An 18753-nucleotide genomic window follows, 5' to 3' on the forward strand; every position below is an offset into this window, starting at 1 on the left:
TGGGTCCCTCTGTGTGAGTCAAGTGGCCTCTGTGTGGTAACAAACCCATCCAGTCTCCATAGGAGTAGAACACTTAACCCTCTGGTTCTCTCACAAGAAGACTGTAGGTTGAAATGTTTGTATTTGATTGCTTGAACTAAAGCAAAAATGTCTGAATTATTCCAGGATTTTTCTCTGAGATTTGTATTCGCTACTTGCGTCCGGTTGAACTCTTCTTGAGATGTGATTGTGTAACTAAAACATGGCACACATTTCTCATGGTTTTTGTAAGAGTTTTGTTTTCACATGCATACCTCAAGTAAGGCTTTGGTAGATTCAAATTGTAGTTTACTTACTAAAGCACTGCTTAATGTTGCACATTACAGTACTATCTCTTTGATTGGGTTATATGTTTTTTTATCTTATGGAATGATTTCGTAAGCCGATTGTTTCATAACCTTTTGTTTCCGTGGAGATAAAACACATCTCACTTGATCAACAGCCTTATCTTTTTTTGTTTTGTTTAAGAGTTGTTGAAACATATTTTGTGATGTCTGAATCACTGAGAATGTAGTCACTCTTATAAAAGTACGTTATAGCTGATTGATCCTGATCTTTCCTATCTTGGAGATACAGGTGGTTGATAATACAACCAGTTTAAGTAGCCTGCTTGAGAAAAATCCAATTTTAGCCTAAATGATGACCTGAGATAACACCCAGAGCCATTTTAGAGGATGAGTGTGGATCGTTGCAGTAAAATTGAAGTGGTAGAATTGTATTTTCTTCAAGCCACAGTTAAAAATTCCTAAAGATCCTCGTGTGTGTGACTAGATGACCCTGCTCTGGGGATGACCCTGCTCTGGGGTTACAATGAGGGATGTTTTCAGGACCCTTTGGTCTCCATATATGGATATATTTCCCCCATGTTGAATATTGAAAATATAATGCCATTGTGCTAACTAGAACTCCTGTCATTTCAACACATTGAGAAACCAAACGTGTCTCAGCCATGTGTGACAGGGTGGGTGGGTTTGGGGGGGCTACCAACCTGCTGGGGCATTTACCGGAGTGTCGTAATGTGGATAAATGGATCTTTGGTTTACCAGTGACATTATGCCCTCTGTAGAGAAGCCAACAGAAGTCCTTCAGGAGTACAACGTTTTGTATTATGTATTTGCAGTAAATGTAATTGTTGAACACATTTTCATCCGGTTTCATTTGCATGGTCTTTTATACCTTCCCCGAGCTTTCTGTGTTTGTGTTCCATACCCTGAAGTTACCTGTGTCACATGTGTGTGTTGTGGCAATGACATCACTGCAGCCCTGTCTCAAACATTCCGTTGACGTGATGTGTTCTATTTTGTACACATAAGCGAGGCAGGGGTAACTTATAGCGATATTTACAAATGTGAGAAGGTTAGCAACTGTTACTGAATGTGACCGACTTGACCTATTTCATTTTTTATTTCATTTGTATTTTTTTTTATTAATTAGTGATCACTGTAGTTTCACAAGTGACCATCAGGGGGCCATAAAAGCATGCATCATAAGTTGTTTTCTGTTACAGTCTGCAGTATTTTTGTTTTGTTTTGCTCCAGTTATGTGAATAGAAAGAGACCACGATTTGAACCAGGCTGGAAAACCACCCTCATCAATCTGACACTGAATTCCAAACCAACCACTTAGCCGCCCCCAGCTGACCTACACACTCCTGCAGTTATAAAACAATCAGATCGGTGTTAGCAATGTGGTAATAGGATCATCCTGCCATCTGATAGGCTAGGGAGATTTTTTTTTGCCATATTACTTTACTGCTTTTCAGTTATTTTAAATACAGGAGTTGAGTAGGGGTGAGGTGTTCACACGGATTCAGCAACAGCTGTGGTTATTGGTTAGAATAAGATTCAACATTAGTGGCGTTGGATGCTCATTATTTTTGTCTTGACAGGGGTAGTTGTCGTTCAAGTTTGTCTACATTTGTCATCACTTGGACAGACAACTCTGTCTGAGAGACTAGAACACACCAAGGAACTCCAGAGTACCAGACTGTTTTTGCTGTTGATGGGGTTTTGAAACCTCCTATTTGGACAATTGAATTATGTCCTTGCAAATTGCTGTTCTTTGTGCACATCTGACTGACATCTTCTGTCATAATGGGAAATGGAACAAATAAAGACACAGATTCACTAACCTTTGACCTTTTCTAGTCTATTTCGAGTTTATGTATTATTATTGATTATTAATCATCATTTGCCAATGTTGTCAATGTTAGGGGCGGGTATGTTAGGGGCGGGTATGCGGCATAGAATAATTGGTCACTGAAGGACTGTATCTTTGATTGTATTGTCATTCAATCTGCGCATGCGCTGTGTAAAGGTAGGGGCGGGTCGTTCAGAACGTAGCAGTTAGAAATAGAACATATAGATCGGCTATGGTTCTCCTGAACTGTCCTAGTGATAAACGCATCTCCATTTCTATCTGCAACATTATCAACTTTGCGCCCCGTTGCCCCTTTTGACTACGTGCATTTAAAAAAAAAAATCTATAACAACAAGGCCGACATAGAAACATCCCATTTGAACATGGTGGATTATTAGGTATGGTGAATTTCGAGAAAAAACCCCGCATGCATCGCTGCTCTCATGAGTAGAGTATTTCCGCGGTGGTGAATGTGAATGATTTAATGATCTCAGCTCGACGGTGAAACGCCGAGGAGAGGCGTGTTGTTTTCATCAGATCCAGGCTCAGAGCTGCATCAGTGGAATAACTGGAACTGACTCTGTGAAGACAGATTACAACTCTGACATCTTATTTCCTCACGCTGGCCCTTTGCGTTAACTGTTAACATTACGCCAGTAGCGATGCTGTGTCCGTTGGTTTCAGCGTGATCTCCGCGGAACGCCCCGAAAAATTGTTACAATTGTTGCGATATCTGTTAATTGGCTGCAGATCGTTCGTTGCCATTGCTGCTCCTCAAACAGATGGATCCAGAGGCGCAGAGGGACCCCCGAGACCCCTGACCACGACCATCTAGTGATCAGACCCTCCACATCTCACATCACAGGTAGGGTCGTTCCCAGGGGCTTGGAGAGAGAGAGAGAGATCTTTTGTTTTAACCTGATCCTGTTTTGGTTTCATTGGCTGTCTGGTTTCGTTGTACCACGTTTCCGATCTATTTTCATCTGACATTTTTGTTTCAGAAAACTCAAGCTGTAATGTTCATAATGCTACGTGGATGGAGAAACACACACACTCACTGCTCTAGAAAAGTTCATGGCGTTCTCACGTTACTTCCTTATTCTCTTGCTCCACCACTTACTTCATTGTATGGATTGCGTTGCCCTGAAACGTTGATTTACGTTGAACCGGAGAAACTCACTCTTTTTGATAAAGTACCGTGTACAAATGTGTTGAGGATGACCACGACCTGACTCCCACCAGGGCAGAGAGAACTGGCTTTTGTGACTGGGTGCTTTTCACAAACAGGGTGTAGAATAGATATGCACCTTTACAATACTACTACAGTGGACATATAGCCTAATTAGTGTTCTAGGCAAACAGTGCAGTCAGTAACCATCCTAGTGGCAGTGTGTACATCTAGTTCTCAGTGGTGCAGTATTGTTGCCCAGCGTGTAGCCTAACATGGGAATGTGGTGGTAGAAAGTCCTGATCCTGCTGGTTCCCTCTCTGCCACTTCCTCTGGCCCTCTGGGTGCAGCAGCTGTATCAGACCCACCAAACAGCCTCCCACACAGCCCGGCCTCTGTCCTCATCTCTGGCCCTCTGAATAGCTGTATTATGCCTGGGTAGAAGGGCTCCAAAATGTAGAGGCAGGGATTTCGCCGAGACCCAGCTGGTGAATCGACTGATTCTCAAGAGTGTGCCACTGAGCCCTCAGACTAAACATGTGGAGTCATCTTTGGCATAGACTGGGCAGTGCTTTGATTTTGGGCAGCGAGACTTGGCTAGAGGGTTTCTTGACCGCTTTCAGTCTGTCCGGATGAGGGGGATGTTATTGCTCTTAACTGGGGCCGCTCTTTCACTCCCCCTCCCCGCTTACAGTTACTCACAGGAAATGATTTCATAACGTTGAAAAACACACCGCTGAGAGAGACACACCAAAGCTATCGCGAAAAGAGGAAAATAATAGCATATTCATTCCGTTCAGCGCTCCAGTTTGAAACCACAGCAGCACCAGAAGGACTTGAGTACTGGGGATTGACCCCTCCGTTGGCAAGTTTGGGTGAAGACAGAATGTCTTCTTGCCAAGGCTGTAGTTTCTTTCTGAAAGGTTAGTGACCCTCTCACAACTGACAAAAGCCAGCATGCAGCAGCACCACGGTCCCTCACAGAGGGCTCCTCTGTAGGCCAGGAAGCAGCACAGAGAACAGAACATTACAAAAAAAAGAGGGAAAGAATGAACCCAGTCGAAACCCAAAAATGAGTAAAACTGTTACGCTCAGTCATGCATAGCTGCAACACCTAAACAGCACAGCACAGCAAAACAGGGGGGGGGGGAGGCTGACAGAAGTAGACTTCGGAGGACGGGTTCGTTGTAATGCGTGGAACGGAATCAGGAACGGCGTCAGTGGACGCCGTGTTTGAAACTATTCCTGATTCCGTTCCACGCATTACAACGAGCCTGTCCTCCGATGTCTACCTCCGCCAGCCTCCCCCTGGTGCGACATGCTTCCCTCACACTGTAGCGGGGCTACGAGAGGAATGCTGGTGATAATCCTGGGTAATTATATCCACCTCTCCTCTCCAACAGACAGGCAGGGTCAGATAGTGGCGTGTCCTAATGTGACTCTTGTTTTTGGCATAGCCCAGTTTCATCCTTTTGTGTCATTCTGGGAAAACTAGCTTAGCAATGCGCTTAACAAGGAATGTTGTCACCACATTATTTGTTTCGTTAATGTTCTGTGGACCTGCAAACTATTTCCAGAAGGTTCCTGCCTTGTAATTCGAACTGTAAACTCCTCAATCCTGTAATTGCCTACCGTGTCCCACTGCTACAGATGTAGTACGGCCGACCTCTCTGACCAGGGGACTTCCTCTGGGAAGACGTGCAAAGCTTTGATCAATACCTTAATGCCCTGTTTTTCCGGGCCAGAACGGGATCAAGTTGTCAAGACCTCTGCTGTGCAGCTTGGCTCACTGTCAGGCTAGTTTGAGGTTTAGCTGTCAAATGCAAAGTTGACCCCTAACGAGTCACTGGATGCAAACCCTTGTCATTTGCAGTGGAGTTTTTCCCCCGTTGCTCTAAAACTGACAGTAATTTATTTTCCCTCTTCCTTCTTTGCCCTGAAAGGGAGGCTGTTTGGTGTAGTCAAACTTAGCCTTTATGGCCCTTGGTTTTGTGGTCGAAACTTTAGAAAGTGAAGACAACATGTTTTTGTTTTTTTCACTCGTTCGCCCGTTTTGCATGCTTCACCACTTTTGGCTAACGTCTGACATGAGATCAGCCGAGGACGATAAAACTACCGCTGTTCATGCATGGCGGGGTATTTCCCCACTTACCTCTCGGCAGAGGCAGAGAGTGATGGGAATTCACAGTGAAGCTACGCAGAGGCAGAGAGTGATGGGAATTCACAGTGAAGCTACAGAGAGACAGGCAGAGACTGATGGGGATTCACAGTGAAACTACAGAGAGACAGAGGCAGAGAGTGATGGGGATGCACAGTGAAACTACAGAGAGGCCGAGGCAGAGAGTGATGGGAATTCACAGTGAAGCTACAGAGAGGCAGAGGCAGAGACTGATGTGGATGCACAGTGCGTAACCAGTGCTGTTGCTCTGGCGGCGTCCAGCTGTTGTCCCCGAGGCGCTGTTGATCTCCTCCTCCGCGGCTCCAGAGGAACATCTGCAGGCCGTCGGGCCCAGCTGGAAGGCTCCGTGGCTCCCCGCCTCCCTCCGTCTCGCTGGGCTCTGCCTGCCTGCCTCCCTCTGCCTGCCGCCGCTGCTCTAATCGCATTGATGATAACAGGGCAGCAGCATCAAAGCCGGCTGCAGTTCATCCTACGCCCAGAGGGACGGGATGAGAGGCTGGCTAGGACCCAGGGCCCCCTGCCGGGCCAGTAGGAGTGAGGGGGGGACGGACGACGACACTGTCTTAACACTAATTACCGAGGGGAGGGCGGGGGGCGGCTGGCTAATTACCCAGGCATGGTAGTTGGGACTTTTTGTTGTTTTTTGTGTTTTGAGCTTCTGTAACGCCTGAATTTCCGCTCTGGGATCAATAAAGTATCTACCTATCTATCAATAAACAATCTATTTATGTGAAGGTAAGGCCCGTGGTAGCTGTTATAGCCTAGCTGGTTCTGGACAACTGGTATTCAACTGTCGAACGTGATGTGAGACGTCACCTTTGAGACTTCAGTCATAATTTTATTTTATCTTATCTTGCTTATAATACATAATAAATAATAAATCTTTCCGAATCCTAACCCTTGAACCCCCTCACCACCTGGCCTAAGATTATTATCTTTGCAGTCTTTGCATTGGTTGAACAACGGTTCTTTTTTTTTGTTTTGTTCTTTTTTCTGAGTGGGGCAGTCCCATTTTGTATTGACAGATACAGTAGAGATTTAGACAGGAAGGATGAGAGAGAGAGGAGGGATGACATGCAGGATATGTCCCTGGCCGGAATCGAACTGGGGACCCTGCGGTTACATGGTCAACGCTTAACCCGCTACGCCACCTAAGCGCCCTTGAACAACAGTTTTGGTCAGTGCTTCCATGCTGCTCAGTGAGGGTATTACACAGCAACACAGGGTGTGGTAGACGGCAACAAGGCCCGAGGTGGGAATTCTCCGTACCTGTCTCGTCTTGCTACGTCCAACTAAACTGCTGTTCCTGTAATTCCTCAGTTTTATCACTTCTGACATGCTCAGTTTAGACACAGACTTGCGTAAGACCTTGAGAGAGACAGACAATGTTGATCAACCTGTTTGCTTTTAACAAAAGGATGGGAATGGCAGAAGGGATAGGTGTTGAGGCAAGACTTCTATTCTGTCTATATTGTCTTTTGTTGTTGATATTTTTCTGTTGTTGGAGTGCCCTCCATTGTCCTCTCTGTGTGACTGGCTCGTAGTGGCTCTTCGTGGTTCGTAGTGTCAGCTGAGCTCTTCCTCAGTATCACAGGGCACATCATGTCTCCATGCCTTGTCTGTCATTGAAGCTGGTTTCCTGGTTCCTGTTGTTCCCTCAGGCCCATGTCACGCATAGCTTGTACTGTACTCTACTCTACTGTACTGTACTGTATGCAGCATTACGTTATTTTTCTTCACCATTTAGCAGACGCTTTTATCCAAAGTGACTTACAATTAGAGATTCACAGGGACAGTTTCCCTTGAGTAACTTAGGGCTAAGTGCCTTACTCAAGGGCACACTAGTGGTGGTGTTTTCCCAGGTGGGATTTGAATTCGTGACCCAGGGTACTACCTAGTACTACCCTACCACTAGCGTGGGCACAGCATCTCTCTTGACTTCCACACACTCACTCTGATGTCCAAAACCGGTACATAAACCCCCACATACCGTACCTGTTTCTGGTTTCAAGAGAAATTGATTTCAGCGTGAGACTGTCTTGTGCCGCATAATGCTCTCCGGGTGGCCTAGAGAGGTGTCCCGCAGGCTTGCAGCCGTCAGAGAACCACAGACCTCCTGAACTAAGGTACAGTTTGACCCCACGGACTGATCTCTCCGCTGGCCAGACCCAGGCCGATTGACTCCTCAGTCAGATGGAGGTCAACAGCTCACAAAGAAGGCCTTGTCTGCCTCCTGAAAAGAGAAAAAGCTGTGGTTCCATGCAGAGCCTTCTGGAAACGACCAAAGCCCTTATCTGTTATGTTAGACACTAGGACAGGGCTTGAATTCTGTCCCATTCACTCACGCGCTGGTGGCCTAGCTGCCACTCTGATGTATTCACTGACTGCGGGGAATCAAGAGTGCCCCTGTGTCAGGCGTGGCCCTGGCTGATGGTTATTATTATTATTAATAATAATAATAATACATTAGACTTATATAGCGCTTTTCTAGACACTCAAAGACGCTTTACAAACTGAAAAGATTGAGTAGTAAAAAAAGAAAGAAACAAAAGGTAAATAGAAGAAAGTATAGGGGCCTAATTAAGGTAGTGCTGGGGACACGTGGGAAGGGGAGGGGGAGAGGGTTAACTGGGGAAGGCGAGCTTGCAGAGGTGGGTTTTGAGGGCCTGGGTGGGTGTTATTTGGTTGATGCTGCCGACCCGTTCCCTGCGTGATGAAATCACTGCTGTGCTGCGGACTCTGCCCAGACGCATCCTGTTTGCTAGCAGTCCCAAGAAATGTAATGTCGTTATCTCCCACATCAGCCGATGTGTTTCTTCTTGTTGTATTCCGCAGGTTTGAACCTCTAAGTGATAGTACTAGGCCTGAATGCCATCCCCCAGGATGTGGATGTGGATGCGCTTCAGTGCAGTTGTTTAGGTCCACTGTTGTTCTAAGCTTCTAGAACAGCTTGTTTCTCAATTGTCTCTCTTTCGCCCATCTTTCTCTTTCGTCCATCTTCTTTTTAGATCTCTTGTGGAGATTGTGTGTGCGAGCCTTTGAAGGCTAGTTCACTAGTCACAAGCGGAATGTTCTAGGAGGAAGCGTGGTGCCCATGAAGGGCTACATTTTTCTATGGCCAACACCAAATAGTTCCGTTTCATTATACCTATGGAGCATGTTGCCAGACAACCTAACGGTTGTTAGTCCAATAAAAAAAAAATCGGTATTGGGTGAATCAGGCACGACGACTGCTGATGGCCCCTGGCCTAAGCTGGATTACTCTTCCTGCTACAACTAGTGAATTGATGGTTCACTTGCTTTAGTCAATCGTATCGATTGTAAATCGCTTTGGATTAAGGCGTCTGCTAAATGCCAAGAATGTCAAATGTAAACGTAAACGAATCAGGAGGTTGAACCAGGGAGCTTCAGTATGTGAAGCTCATAGGGTGCCAGTTCTCTGGTACACCACTCTGGTCACAAGTAGTACCGATGACAGCAGGTCAAGGGGCAGACGGCAGAGTGGCGTTCCGAAGGAGAGTAGAGAAAGAGAAGTGTCTTGGCTGGGAACGTTGGGTGTGGGAATGCTGCGTGTCACTGCCGGTCCCAGTAAGACGAAAACAGCTGCTACTGTGAGTTCCTTGGAGAAAGTCCTCCCTGGCCCCGTCATGTTGAGAGCCTGAGGACTGTCAGGAATGCATGTCAACAGTTGGAAGTTCTCACTGAATCTCAGGCAAAAACTTGGCAGTGTTCATGTCAGGCAACCCTGGAACTGCCTTGACCCCCACGTGTGTCACGCTGTTTAAAATTAGGCTAGTAGCAACAATGGAGGAAGCGTGTGTGTTTTTAAAAGGAAGTCTGTGTGTGACTTTGTCTCTGTTACCAGTTGCAGTAATTGCGATACTAGCGCACTGTACTGACGGGTCTGTTCTCCCCCCCCCCTCTCTCCCCCCTGTTCCTCACACAACCCCACCCTAAGCATAGGATTAATCACAGTCTGGGCTTTCATACAGGAAGTCCAGTTGCCTGCACCGCAGTGGTTTTCTGTGACATATAGGGAGGAAGTGACCTCATAATTGTGGCACACGACAGCAGTTCTTCAGCCAGGCCTCTCCCTGAGCGCCCGTGCTGTAGCGTCCACTGCCTTTCATTCGCCTCTCCATGGGAACTGACAGCGAGGGGATGTTGGATGGTTCGGGGATGACCTAATCCATGGGCTATGTACCCCTCATGTGCCTCAGCGCTCATTTGTAATGCCTCATGGAAATACTGTCACAGGTCAATGGGACCATAGGTCAGCGCAACGAAAAAGCAGTGACTCCAAGAAATGTTCTACTGTATGCTTCCCGCCCTATGGTTAGTCTCTGCTCAGCTGAGAGAGAGAGAAAAGAGAGAATAGAGAATCCCAAATGAATACTGTTATTACCATCCTACCACAAGTTTACATTCCTGTGTCGGAGATAAATATCTTGAGCCCTATACTCAATTAGACTGAGAGAAATGAATGTGAACTTCTGTGGTTGTGAGAGGATGAGTTGGCCATGTGGAATGACAAAATATACAAGAGCTAGTTTTCTCTGATTCATAGCAGCTGGACGGCTCGAGGACTGGATATTATCTGTTTCATCTCCCGTAGAAGAACCGAGAGCTAGAGTAAAAAAAAAAAAAGAATGAGTATTAATATTAGGCCTGTTGATTCAACCAATGAGCCCAATTGAACCCACTCAAGTGCTGTGACACAGTCAGCTGCTGTTCGTAATGGAAACACGCTTCGCTGCAGTTGTGAAAGTGAGATAAAAAAAACAACCTGTTACTTCTGCTTTCTGTAGCTGGGTGTTATTTTTATATTCTCTCTCTTTTTTCTCTCTCTCTGACCTGATGCAACTTAGGCCCATTCTCACTATGTTTAAATACTGATACCTCATCTATAAATAGATCTGACTACTAACCCTTTTTGACACGTCCACAAACAAAACTTGACTTCAGTCTCTTCAGTCTCTAAGTTGTGACACATTTGGCACTGAGGATCAGATTGTTGTATTTGATTTGAAGACACGCATGTCCTCTCTATAGCTTGTAACAGTGTGTTGTCTCTCTCTGCAGGTGTGTGTGTACGTGTGTGGTGTGTGTGCTCCTGGCTCCAGCTCTGATGGTAGCAACTGGTGGACAAGGCCTGTGAGAGGACACCCACTGCCCCCCCCTCTCCTTCAGCATGACTGAACACCAGGTGAGAGACAGGAAGGAAGGCAGTAAGCTGTGTCATTGTCTCACGACGGATAACCTTGTCCACCCTGATAACATAGTTCATTTGACGCAGGTCGTAAGACAATTTAGCTGTAGTGCTAATAATAATAATAATAATAATACATTAGACTAGACTTATATGGCGCTTTTCTAGACGCTTTACAAACTGAAAAGATCGGGTAGTAATAATAAATAATTAGAAAATGTATTTTAAAATTATTTAAAAATAAATAAAAGAAAGTATATGGGTCTAATACATTTTTTGATTACTAAATCTAAATCTAAGTGTCTTAGTAGGAAAATCTACTCTGTATACTGCAATTAGGCTACACCTAGATTTCGGGCGGAGAAGCGGCGAACAAGCAACGCCAGCGTCCTCTCTCAACCGGCATTTTTTGATGCCTACTACTAGTCAGATACACGGTGATAGTAACTTTGTGGAGAGTGAGTTGGGCTGGTAATGAGAAGGTCATGAGTTAAAATCTCACCTGGGAACACCACCACTAGTGTGCCCTTGAGTAAGACACTTAGCCCTAATTTACTCCAGGGAGAATGTCCCTGTAATCTCTAAATTGTAAATCGTTGTGGATAAAAGTGTCTGCTTAAACGGTTAAAATAAAATAGGGATCGGCTACATCGTGCTACTTATTAGCAATGAACTGGTTTATTGTGTTTGTTGTGTCCCTCAACCTCCGCTCAGCGTCGTGATAAATAACCGTCCCTGCCCTCCTCCCTCAGACCCCGTGGCCGCAGGGCACAGAGTGCATGGCCAAGTACAACTTCAAGGGCACCACAGAGCACGACCTGCCCTTCTGCAAAGGAGACGTCCTCAACATTATCGTGGTCACAAAGGTAAACAAACGTGTCTTTCTGGGGAAGTACAGGAGAGATGGAGTAGAAGTCGTGTAGTTTCAGGAAAAAAAGAATGATGGCTTAGCCTTGACATCTCTGCTGTTTAATGTATGACATTTTGATCTATGCATATATGAAAATAATATTGCATATAGCCCGCAAGCGGCAATTAAGGGCGCAAGGGTTAACCTCAAATGTGGTGCACATCTCTGTTATGGCACTGTCTCAAGGCACGCTACCTTTGAAATTGATTAGACTAACAGTGACTGACGCAGCCCTATTTGAATGTCATCATTTATGGTACATATTAATTTGCATATAGCTGGGTATGAAGTATGAACTTGTCCTTCGCAAACTTTGCAGGGACTGGTACAAGCATATAGACACAACCAATTTTCATGTCAACCGGACTTTTAAGGTTTTTTAAATGTTATTTATATACATGTATTTACATTTTATTTAAAAATGTAGAATATCGGGTGGCGTGTGGCAGCCATGTTTTTCATCTGATCATGTTGGGATTTGGTAGACGTCTGTCTTGAGGCTCACCAAGTTTCACATGAATTTGTATAAATATGGCTGAAATAGCCTCATTTGCATATTTCGTTAATTATGGTGCTGATTAATTTGCATGTAGCGTGGTGATTTTTGGACATGGGAATATTTCGTTCTTAAACTTGTTAGGGTACATTCTTCTTATGTACAAAGTTTCATGTCGATTGGACTTGTGGTATATTTGAGGAAGATTTTCAAAATAGAATTCAGAAGAATTCAAAATAGCGGAAAATATTTTGGGACCTCGTTTTTTCAGCCCTTTGCTTTTGTTGGTCTTGAGCAGGCGGGTCTCCCAGGGCTGGTCTGGTGTCTCTACGATAAGCGGTTCAAAAGTTGACTCTCAAAGTGGAAAAATTCAACTTGTTGCAAAATTGTTGTGAGGGTTTGAACTGGGGTCATTGGCCATTCTTCATGAAAACAGAACAGGGCTGAATAACTAACAGTCACACTGTGTGGGCTTGCTCCCCAAAATATAAACAAGATATTTTCATATGGGAAACTTGTGGTTGACACTAATGCTATCTCTACACAAAACGTACACCACTGACTCTTTCTGTTTCAGGATCCAAACTGGTACAAAGCCAAAAACGCAGCAGGCCGAGAAGGAACCATTCCGGCCAATTATGTCCAGAAAAGGGAAGGAGTGAAGTCAAGCTGTGGGGGCAAGCTGAGTTTAATGCCGTAAGTACAGAGACATCACACTTCATTCCTCACATAAATTGCTTACGTTGATGTGCTGCACTAATAAGTTACCAGGCTAGCTTATACAAGTAAAAGCAACATAGGGGAAAATATAATTAGTATAGGTGAGATATGAATTCACAGCACACATGTGACATTAAAGCTGCCTGTGCACACCTCTCTATCACTACCAGATTTGACGTGAAATGTTTTGCCATGTCGCTGTGTGGTTGCAGCAGATCGACCTATTTGTCGTGGCAGTGAAGCCGCTGCGATGTGACTGTAGACCACAGTTGGGCTGGGCTGTGCTGCGTACTGGGTCTGCAGCCCTGTAATTGCAGTGCACTTGTGTCTGTTTCCAACTCAGCTGTGTGTGTGTGTGCACTCTCTTCTACTTCCTGTTGTTTTACTCAGGCAGAAATAATCTAGAAATCTCCCTATACGGCCACATGTCTGGGTTCTAAGAAGTGTGTGTGTGTGTGTGTGTGTGTGTGAGTGTGTGAGAGTGTGAGTGTGTGAGTGAGTGTGTGTGTGAGTGTGTGAGTGTGTGAGTGTGTGAGTGAGTATGTGTGAGATTGCCAAAGATTTATGAACCTCTGTCCTCAACCTGCATGTGGCATAACGTGTGCTGTTACTGTGTCAGTTGTTGTTTGTCTGTGATCACAATTGGTCAGTCGGGTCATTTGGTTGTATAGAGTTCTGTATGTGTATAGAGTTCTGTATAGAGTTCTGTATGTGTATAGAGTTCTGTATGTGTGAATGCGTTGGCACTTTGTCTGTACCACATTGTCACTCCCTCCCTCCCTCCCTCCCTCCCTCCCCCCCCCCCCCCCCCCCCGGCCCCCAGATGGTTCCATGGGAAGATAACGCGGGAGCAGGCGGAGGCCCTGCTGCACCCCCCGGAGACGGGCCTCTACCTGGTGAGGGAGAGCACCAACTACCCCGGCGACTACACCCTGTGTGTGAGCTGCGAGAACAAGGTGGAGCACTACCGCATCGTCTACACCAATGGCAAGCTCAGCATCGACGAGGAGGAGTTCTTTGACAACCTCATGCAGCTGGTGGAGGTACAGATGCAAGTCGACTGTGTTTTGCTGATGTGTCTCTGCGTAAAGCGGTGTGTGTGTTTTTTAGCAGTCGTGCGAGTGTTCAGTGTACTCTACACTCCACTTTGTAGATGTGATTTTTCCCGTTGGTGAGGTAGCGCTCTTGCCACGTTGTTACCTCATAGCCCACACACACACACACACAAGTTCCTGGAACAAATAATGAACAGGAAGTGACTAAAGAGGAAGTGTGTGCGGCAGGTTGCAGATCATTTCACCTGAAGACACCCGAGGTTTCACTTTCAAAAGCTCCCTTTTCCTTCCATCTACAACCCCGCTACTTGTTGAGGCCTTATACTGTCCGTATAAGTGAGAACTTTAATTTCGGTTGATTTTCTTTTTTTTATTTGACATGCTGCCCTCTTTTGGTGACTTGTAGGTACTGCTAATAAGTCATGTTGTTCCTGATGATGATGTTAATTCGGTTTACAACTCCTACAACTCCTTCTTCAACCCTCTAAGATAAGAAGAGTCGTACGTACTGTATCATTTCTATTGCTGACCTCTGACCTGTCCTGACCTCTGTCTGTATGCAGCACTACACCAAAGACGCCGACGGCCTCTGTACCAAACTAATCAAGCCCAAGCTGGAGGAGGGAACCGTGGCGGCCCAGGATGAGTTCCTCAGAAGTAAGACGGTCGTTCAGCTGTAAAGCCTTGTTCACACTGGCAGTTTGACGTGACTAAAATCAAATTTTTTCCTCCATAGTCTAAATAGGCAAAAAACAACAACATGGAATTGGATATTTCAAACCACATGAACGGATTTGAAAAACAAAATCAGATTTGAGCATTTAGGCAGTGTGAAAAAAGCAGTACACCTGCAGTGTGAACAAAGCTTTAGTGTAGATTCAACGGCCCGCGATGAAGTGGAATGAAAGGTTACGTTTTCAGATGTGCTTTTTACACCGTGTTGGGTGTTCTGTCAGGCAGCTGTGTAATCCATCTGGCCTGTGTGTTTGTCCCTCAGGCGGCTGGTCTCTAAACAGGAAGGAACTCAAGCTCCTGCAGTCCATAGGAAAAGGAGAGTTTGGAGGTAAGAGTGTTTGTGTCCTTGTGTGTGTGTCTGTGTATAAATGGGGTTTACACAGGTGGTGTCATTATAAGAAAATGATATCATCATGTGTGTTCCTCTCAGACGTCATGGTGGGTGACTACAGAGGGGCTAAGGTAGCGGTGAAGTGCATCAAACACGACGCCACAGCTCAGGCCTTCATCGCCGAGGCTTCAGTCATGACGTGAGTTAGCAGCAGCAGTCTGCCCACTGCCTTGGGATAGTCAAAATCATGTGTTTGTGAAATCTCTATGCTTATTGCTAGTTTCTAACCTTCAGCTGTGTGTGTGTGTATATGTGTGTGTGTGTGTATGTGTATGTGCGTGTTTCTCGTGTTTCTGCAGGCAACTGCGACACAATAACCTGGTCCAGCTTCTGGGTGTTATTGTGGAGGAAAAGGGCAGCCTGTATATAGTCACAGAGTACATGGCCAAGGTAGGGGACTCCCATCTCTCTGCTTCGTCTCATGAAATACTATTACCCAAAACTACTATTGCCCTAAAACAATTACCCCCCCGCCTCCTGCCCTACCAAACCTGTTAAAGGCTTCTTTGGACTACTGTAGGAGTGTACACTTCAGGGTTTGGGGTTTGAAACAGAGAGCCCCTGAAGACCAGTCTGTTTGTCTCCCTCCTCAGGGCAGTCTAGTGGACTACCTGCGCTCCAGAGGCCGAACGGTGCTTGGCGGTGATTCTCTGCTCAAGTTTTCAATGTGAGTGTGTCTGTACATCGGTTTCATGTGCTGTTAGTCACCAGTGTTCCAGCAGTTGGTCAGCAGGGACTTTTATCATAGTGGTCAGTTGGATGTTCAGGGTTATCTTCTTCTGTAAGTGAAACTAACGCTTCCTGATCTGTTCCTTTCTGCAGAGATGTCTGTGAGGCCATGGAGTACCTAGAGGCCAATAACTTTGTGCACAGAGACCTGGCAGCCCGTAACGTGCTGGTGTCAGACGACAACATCGCCAAGGTCAGCGACTTTGGCCTGACCAAGGAGGCCAACGCAAACCAGGACACGGCCAAGCTGCCTGTGAAGTGGACCTCCCCAGAGGCCCTGAGAGAAAAGGTGCACCTGTCTCTCCTCTTTGGCTATTCGGTTGTTAAGTCTGACGTCACGCGGGACGTTTAGCAATTTCCAGGTCCCAAAAAAATAATCCCCACACCAGAGTACCAGTGTACTAAAGCGGTAGAATGACAGTTCAATCGTTTTTTAGACTCTGATCTATTCATACATCAGGGACACACGTCACGACTTAACAACCGAATAGGAACATGTTGGCTTGATTCTCACAGTCCCACATTTAAATTGAATAGAAATTAGTTTCCTAAGTTTTCCTAAACTACATTTCTACACTACAACCTACACAGTACTCTGTGATGACCATAAAGTTTCATCTAATCTAATTTCTCACACACGAGCGCTGATGAGCAACCACAATTGTTGTATATCCACATAAAAAAAATCTGAACAGACAAGCGAAAATAACAAATTGACAGATGAATGCATGACATGGGCAGGATTTCCAAACGCAAATAGAAACAGTGTCTGTAACAGTTTACATATAACAGTGTACATATTATGTACTTGAAAATAAACATAACATAATGTTCTTATGCCTTTTTCCCCTCTGTCGATGAGCAGAAGTTTTCAACCAAATCAGATGTGTGGAGCTATGGTATTCTGCTGTGGGAGATCTACTCCTTTGGTCGAGTGCCATACCCCAGAATTGTAAGTGTCTTTTTTTGCCTGGAAATACGCGATTGGACAGATGTTAAGTTGTACAATGGTATTTGAATTGGCGACAAATCTGATATGTATCATTGTTGAGTTCCTATAGGCCAATAACACACATTTCCTGTTGTCTCACAATTTTGTCATGACATAGTTGTGATGATGACTGATGTATAAATGCTTCACTTACTTGACATTGAAAAATGTATGTGTACATGTACCTTCGATAAAGGCGTTTGCTAAATGTCAAATAAATATATATATAATGTGATATTATGTTACGGTATATGCCTTATCTCCTGCTCTCGCTTTTCTCCCCATCACGTCTTCCACCCTTCCACTTCTTCAGCCGCTTAAGGATGTGGTGCCGCGTGTGGAGAAGGGATACAAAATGGAGGCCCCCGACGGCTGTCCTGAGGTGGTGTACGAGGTCATGAAGCAGTGCTGGACCCTGGACCCCACGTTGCGGCCGGGCTTCCGTGTACTGAGGGAGAAGCTGCAGCATATCATGGCCAAGGAGCTCTACCTGTGAGAGGGGGAAGAGTCAGGGATCACACAGAGAGAGAGAGAGAGAGAGAGAGAGAGAGAGAGGGCCCTCTCCTTTCATGGGACAATAGCTTGAGATTTCATATCTCCAGACCTCATGGACTGCAGACGCTCCATTTAAAAAAATTAAAGATCCTCATCAGATTGTGTTTAAAGTTGCCCTTCCACATTGAAACGGGAATTGACTGGCCCACCATTTCGGGAAAAACAACGTGGAAAACATGGCATTGTGTGTAGTAAAGGTAACCAGGGGGACCATTTATAAACATGACAACCCTGAGAAGTTTTGGTTTAGAGCAGTTTTGTTGGGAGAGCAGCGTATAAAGTTACCATTATTTTCCTTGCTGCTTCCCAGTACCTGGAAGATGTGTATAAACAACAGCAGCCATGTGCTGCTGTCACCAAACCTTACCATTTGACCTCTGAACTATTTAGTTTAAGGGCAGTCGCGTGGCAAAATTGTCTTTAGTTACTTTTACTAGCCTCAACAACACTGTTGGCCTTATAAGCAGAGTGGTGGGCCCAAACCATTAACCACTGTGGAGGGCAGCTTTAAGTACAAAGGTTTTCTGACTCGATGTTTAATTTCCTTTTCTGATTAAATGTCGCCACATTTGACATGTCCTCTGTTTAAAACCCTCTTCTCAGGGTTGCCTCTGTCTGTACTAGTAGTGGTGTCTGACCCGACTCTCGGGTCAAAACCACCCCGGCCTATTTCGCGGCACTAGTCAGGCAATAATGCTTTCTCTGTCAGCTACGTCGCCATGCAGTGTGAGTGTGTAACTAACTGGGGAACCAATCAGTGCCAAAGTGCCTCCAGACCACAGGGCTGTCCCCAGATTCATCAACCTCTCAACACTCTTGCCTTTTTTAATTTACATTTTTTTTTATGTTTTATACTTTTTTTTTCCCTCAGGCGGATTTTTATATTTTATTATTATTTACTTTCTGCATCCTTTTCTCAATTACACATGTTTTCATCTCAAACTTATCAAAACTGGAAAAAGCAGAAGAAATTGATATCCACCGAATTCAATATTTCAGGAGGAGATGGGTTACATGGAAAAGAGGCATCGGAACTGGATCACAGCTTCAAAGCCAGAAGCGGTTCTGAATAGATTAGAAATTTTGTAACAGAGATTCTAAGGAAAAACCGAACATGCAGCTCAGAATATTAAGAGTAAATGTATAATAAAGTATACAGTTAATTTGAAAGCTAAATCCAGCTATTGTGGATGAGAAGCCTGTTTCTGCTGTTAATGTTCATTATACTTTTCTGCCATTATGATTAAATCATTCCACTTTAAACAGTTTTGGAAAGAAATGTTACGTCTGTGTGTGTGTGTGTGATTTCGTTATTTCTGCTGTTGCTTGTCTTGGTGGATAAATGATAATGCAAAATCGTGTATATAAATACAATAAATAAACTGCTGCTCAATGAGGTTAGCTAGTGGGGGAACCATTATTTAGATTTCGATGGAA

The 18753-nt window shown here is 45.0% G+C and overlaps 1 protein-coding gene across 1 annotated transcript; it reads left to right on the top strand.

The window, feature by feature from the left end:
* Window positions 1–2983: 2983 nt before the first annotated feature.
* On the top strand, window positions 2984–18492 carry LOC308170558 (tyrosine-protein kinase CSK-like). Its single transcript, XM_080545359.1, has 13 exons — window positions 2984–3043; window positions 10608–10731; window positions 11487–11600; window positions 12718–12836; window positions 13684–13903; window positions 14479–14572; window positions 14913–14978; window positions 15081–15180; window positions 15341–15431; window positions 15635–15708; window positions 15864–16059; window positions 16636–16722; window positions 17075–18492. The coding sequence occupies exons 2-13, from the start codon at window positions 10717–10719 to the stop codon at window positions 17255–17257; spliced, it is 1359 nt and encodes a 452-aa protein (XP_080401485.1). The 5' UTR covers window positions 2984–3043; window positions 10608–10716; the 3' UTR covers window positions 17258–18492.
* The last annotated feature ends 261 nt before the right edge of the window (window positions 18493–18753 follow it).

This window comes from Nansenia antarctica (genome assembly GCF_963989245.1).
Source record: "Nansenia antarctica genome assembly, chromosome: 14".
In the NCBI taxonomy this organism is placed as follows: domain Eukaryota; kingdom Metazoa; phylum Chordata; class Actinopteri; order Argentiniformes; family Microstomatidae; genus Nansenia; species Nansenia antarctica.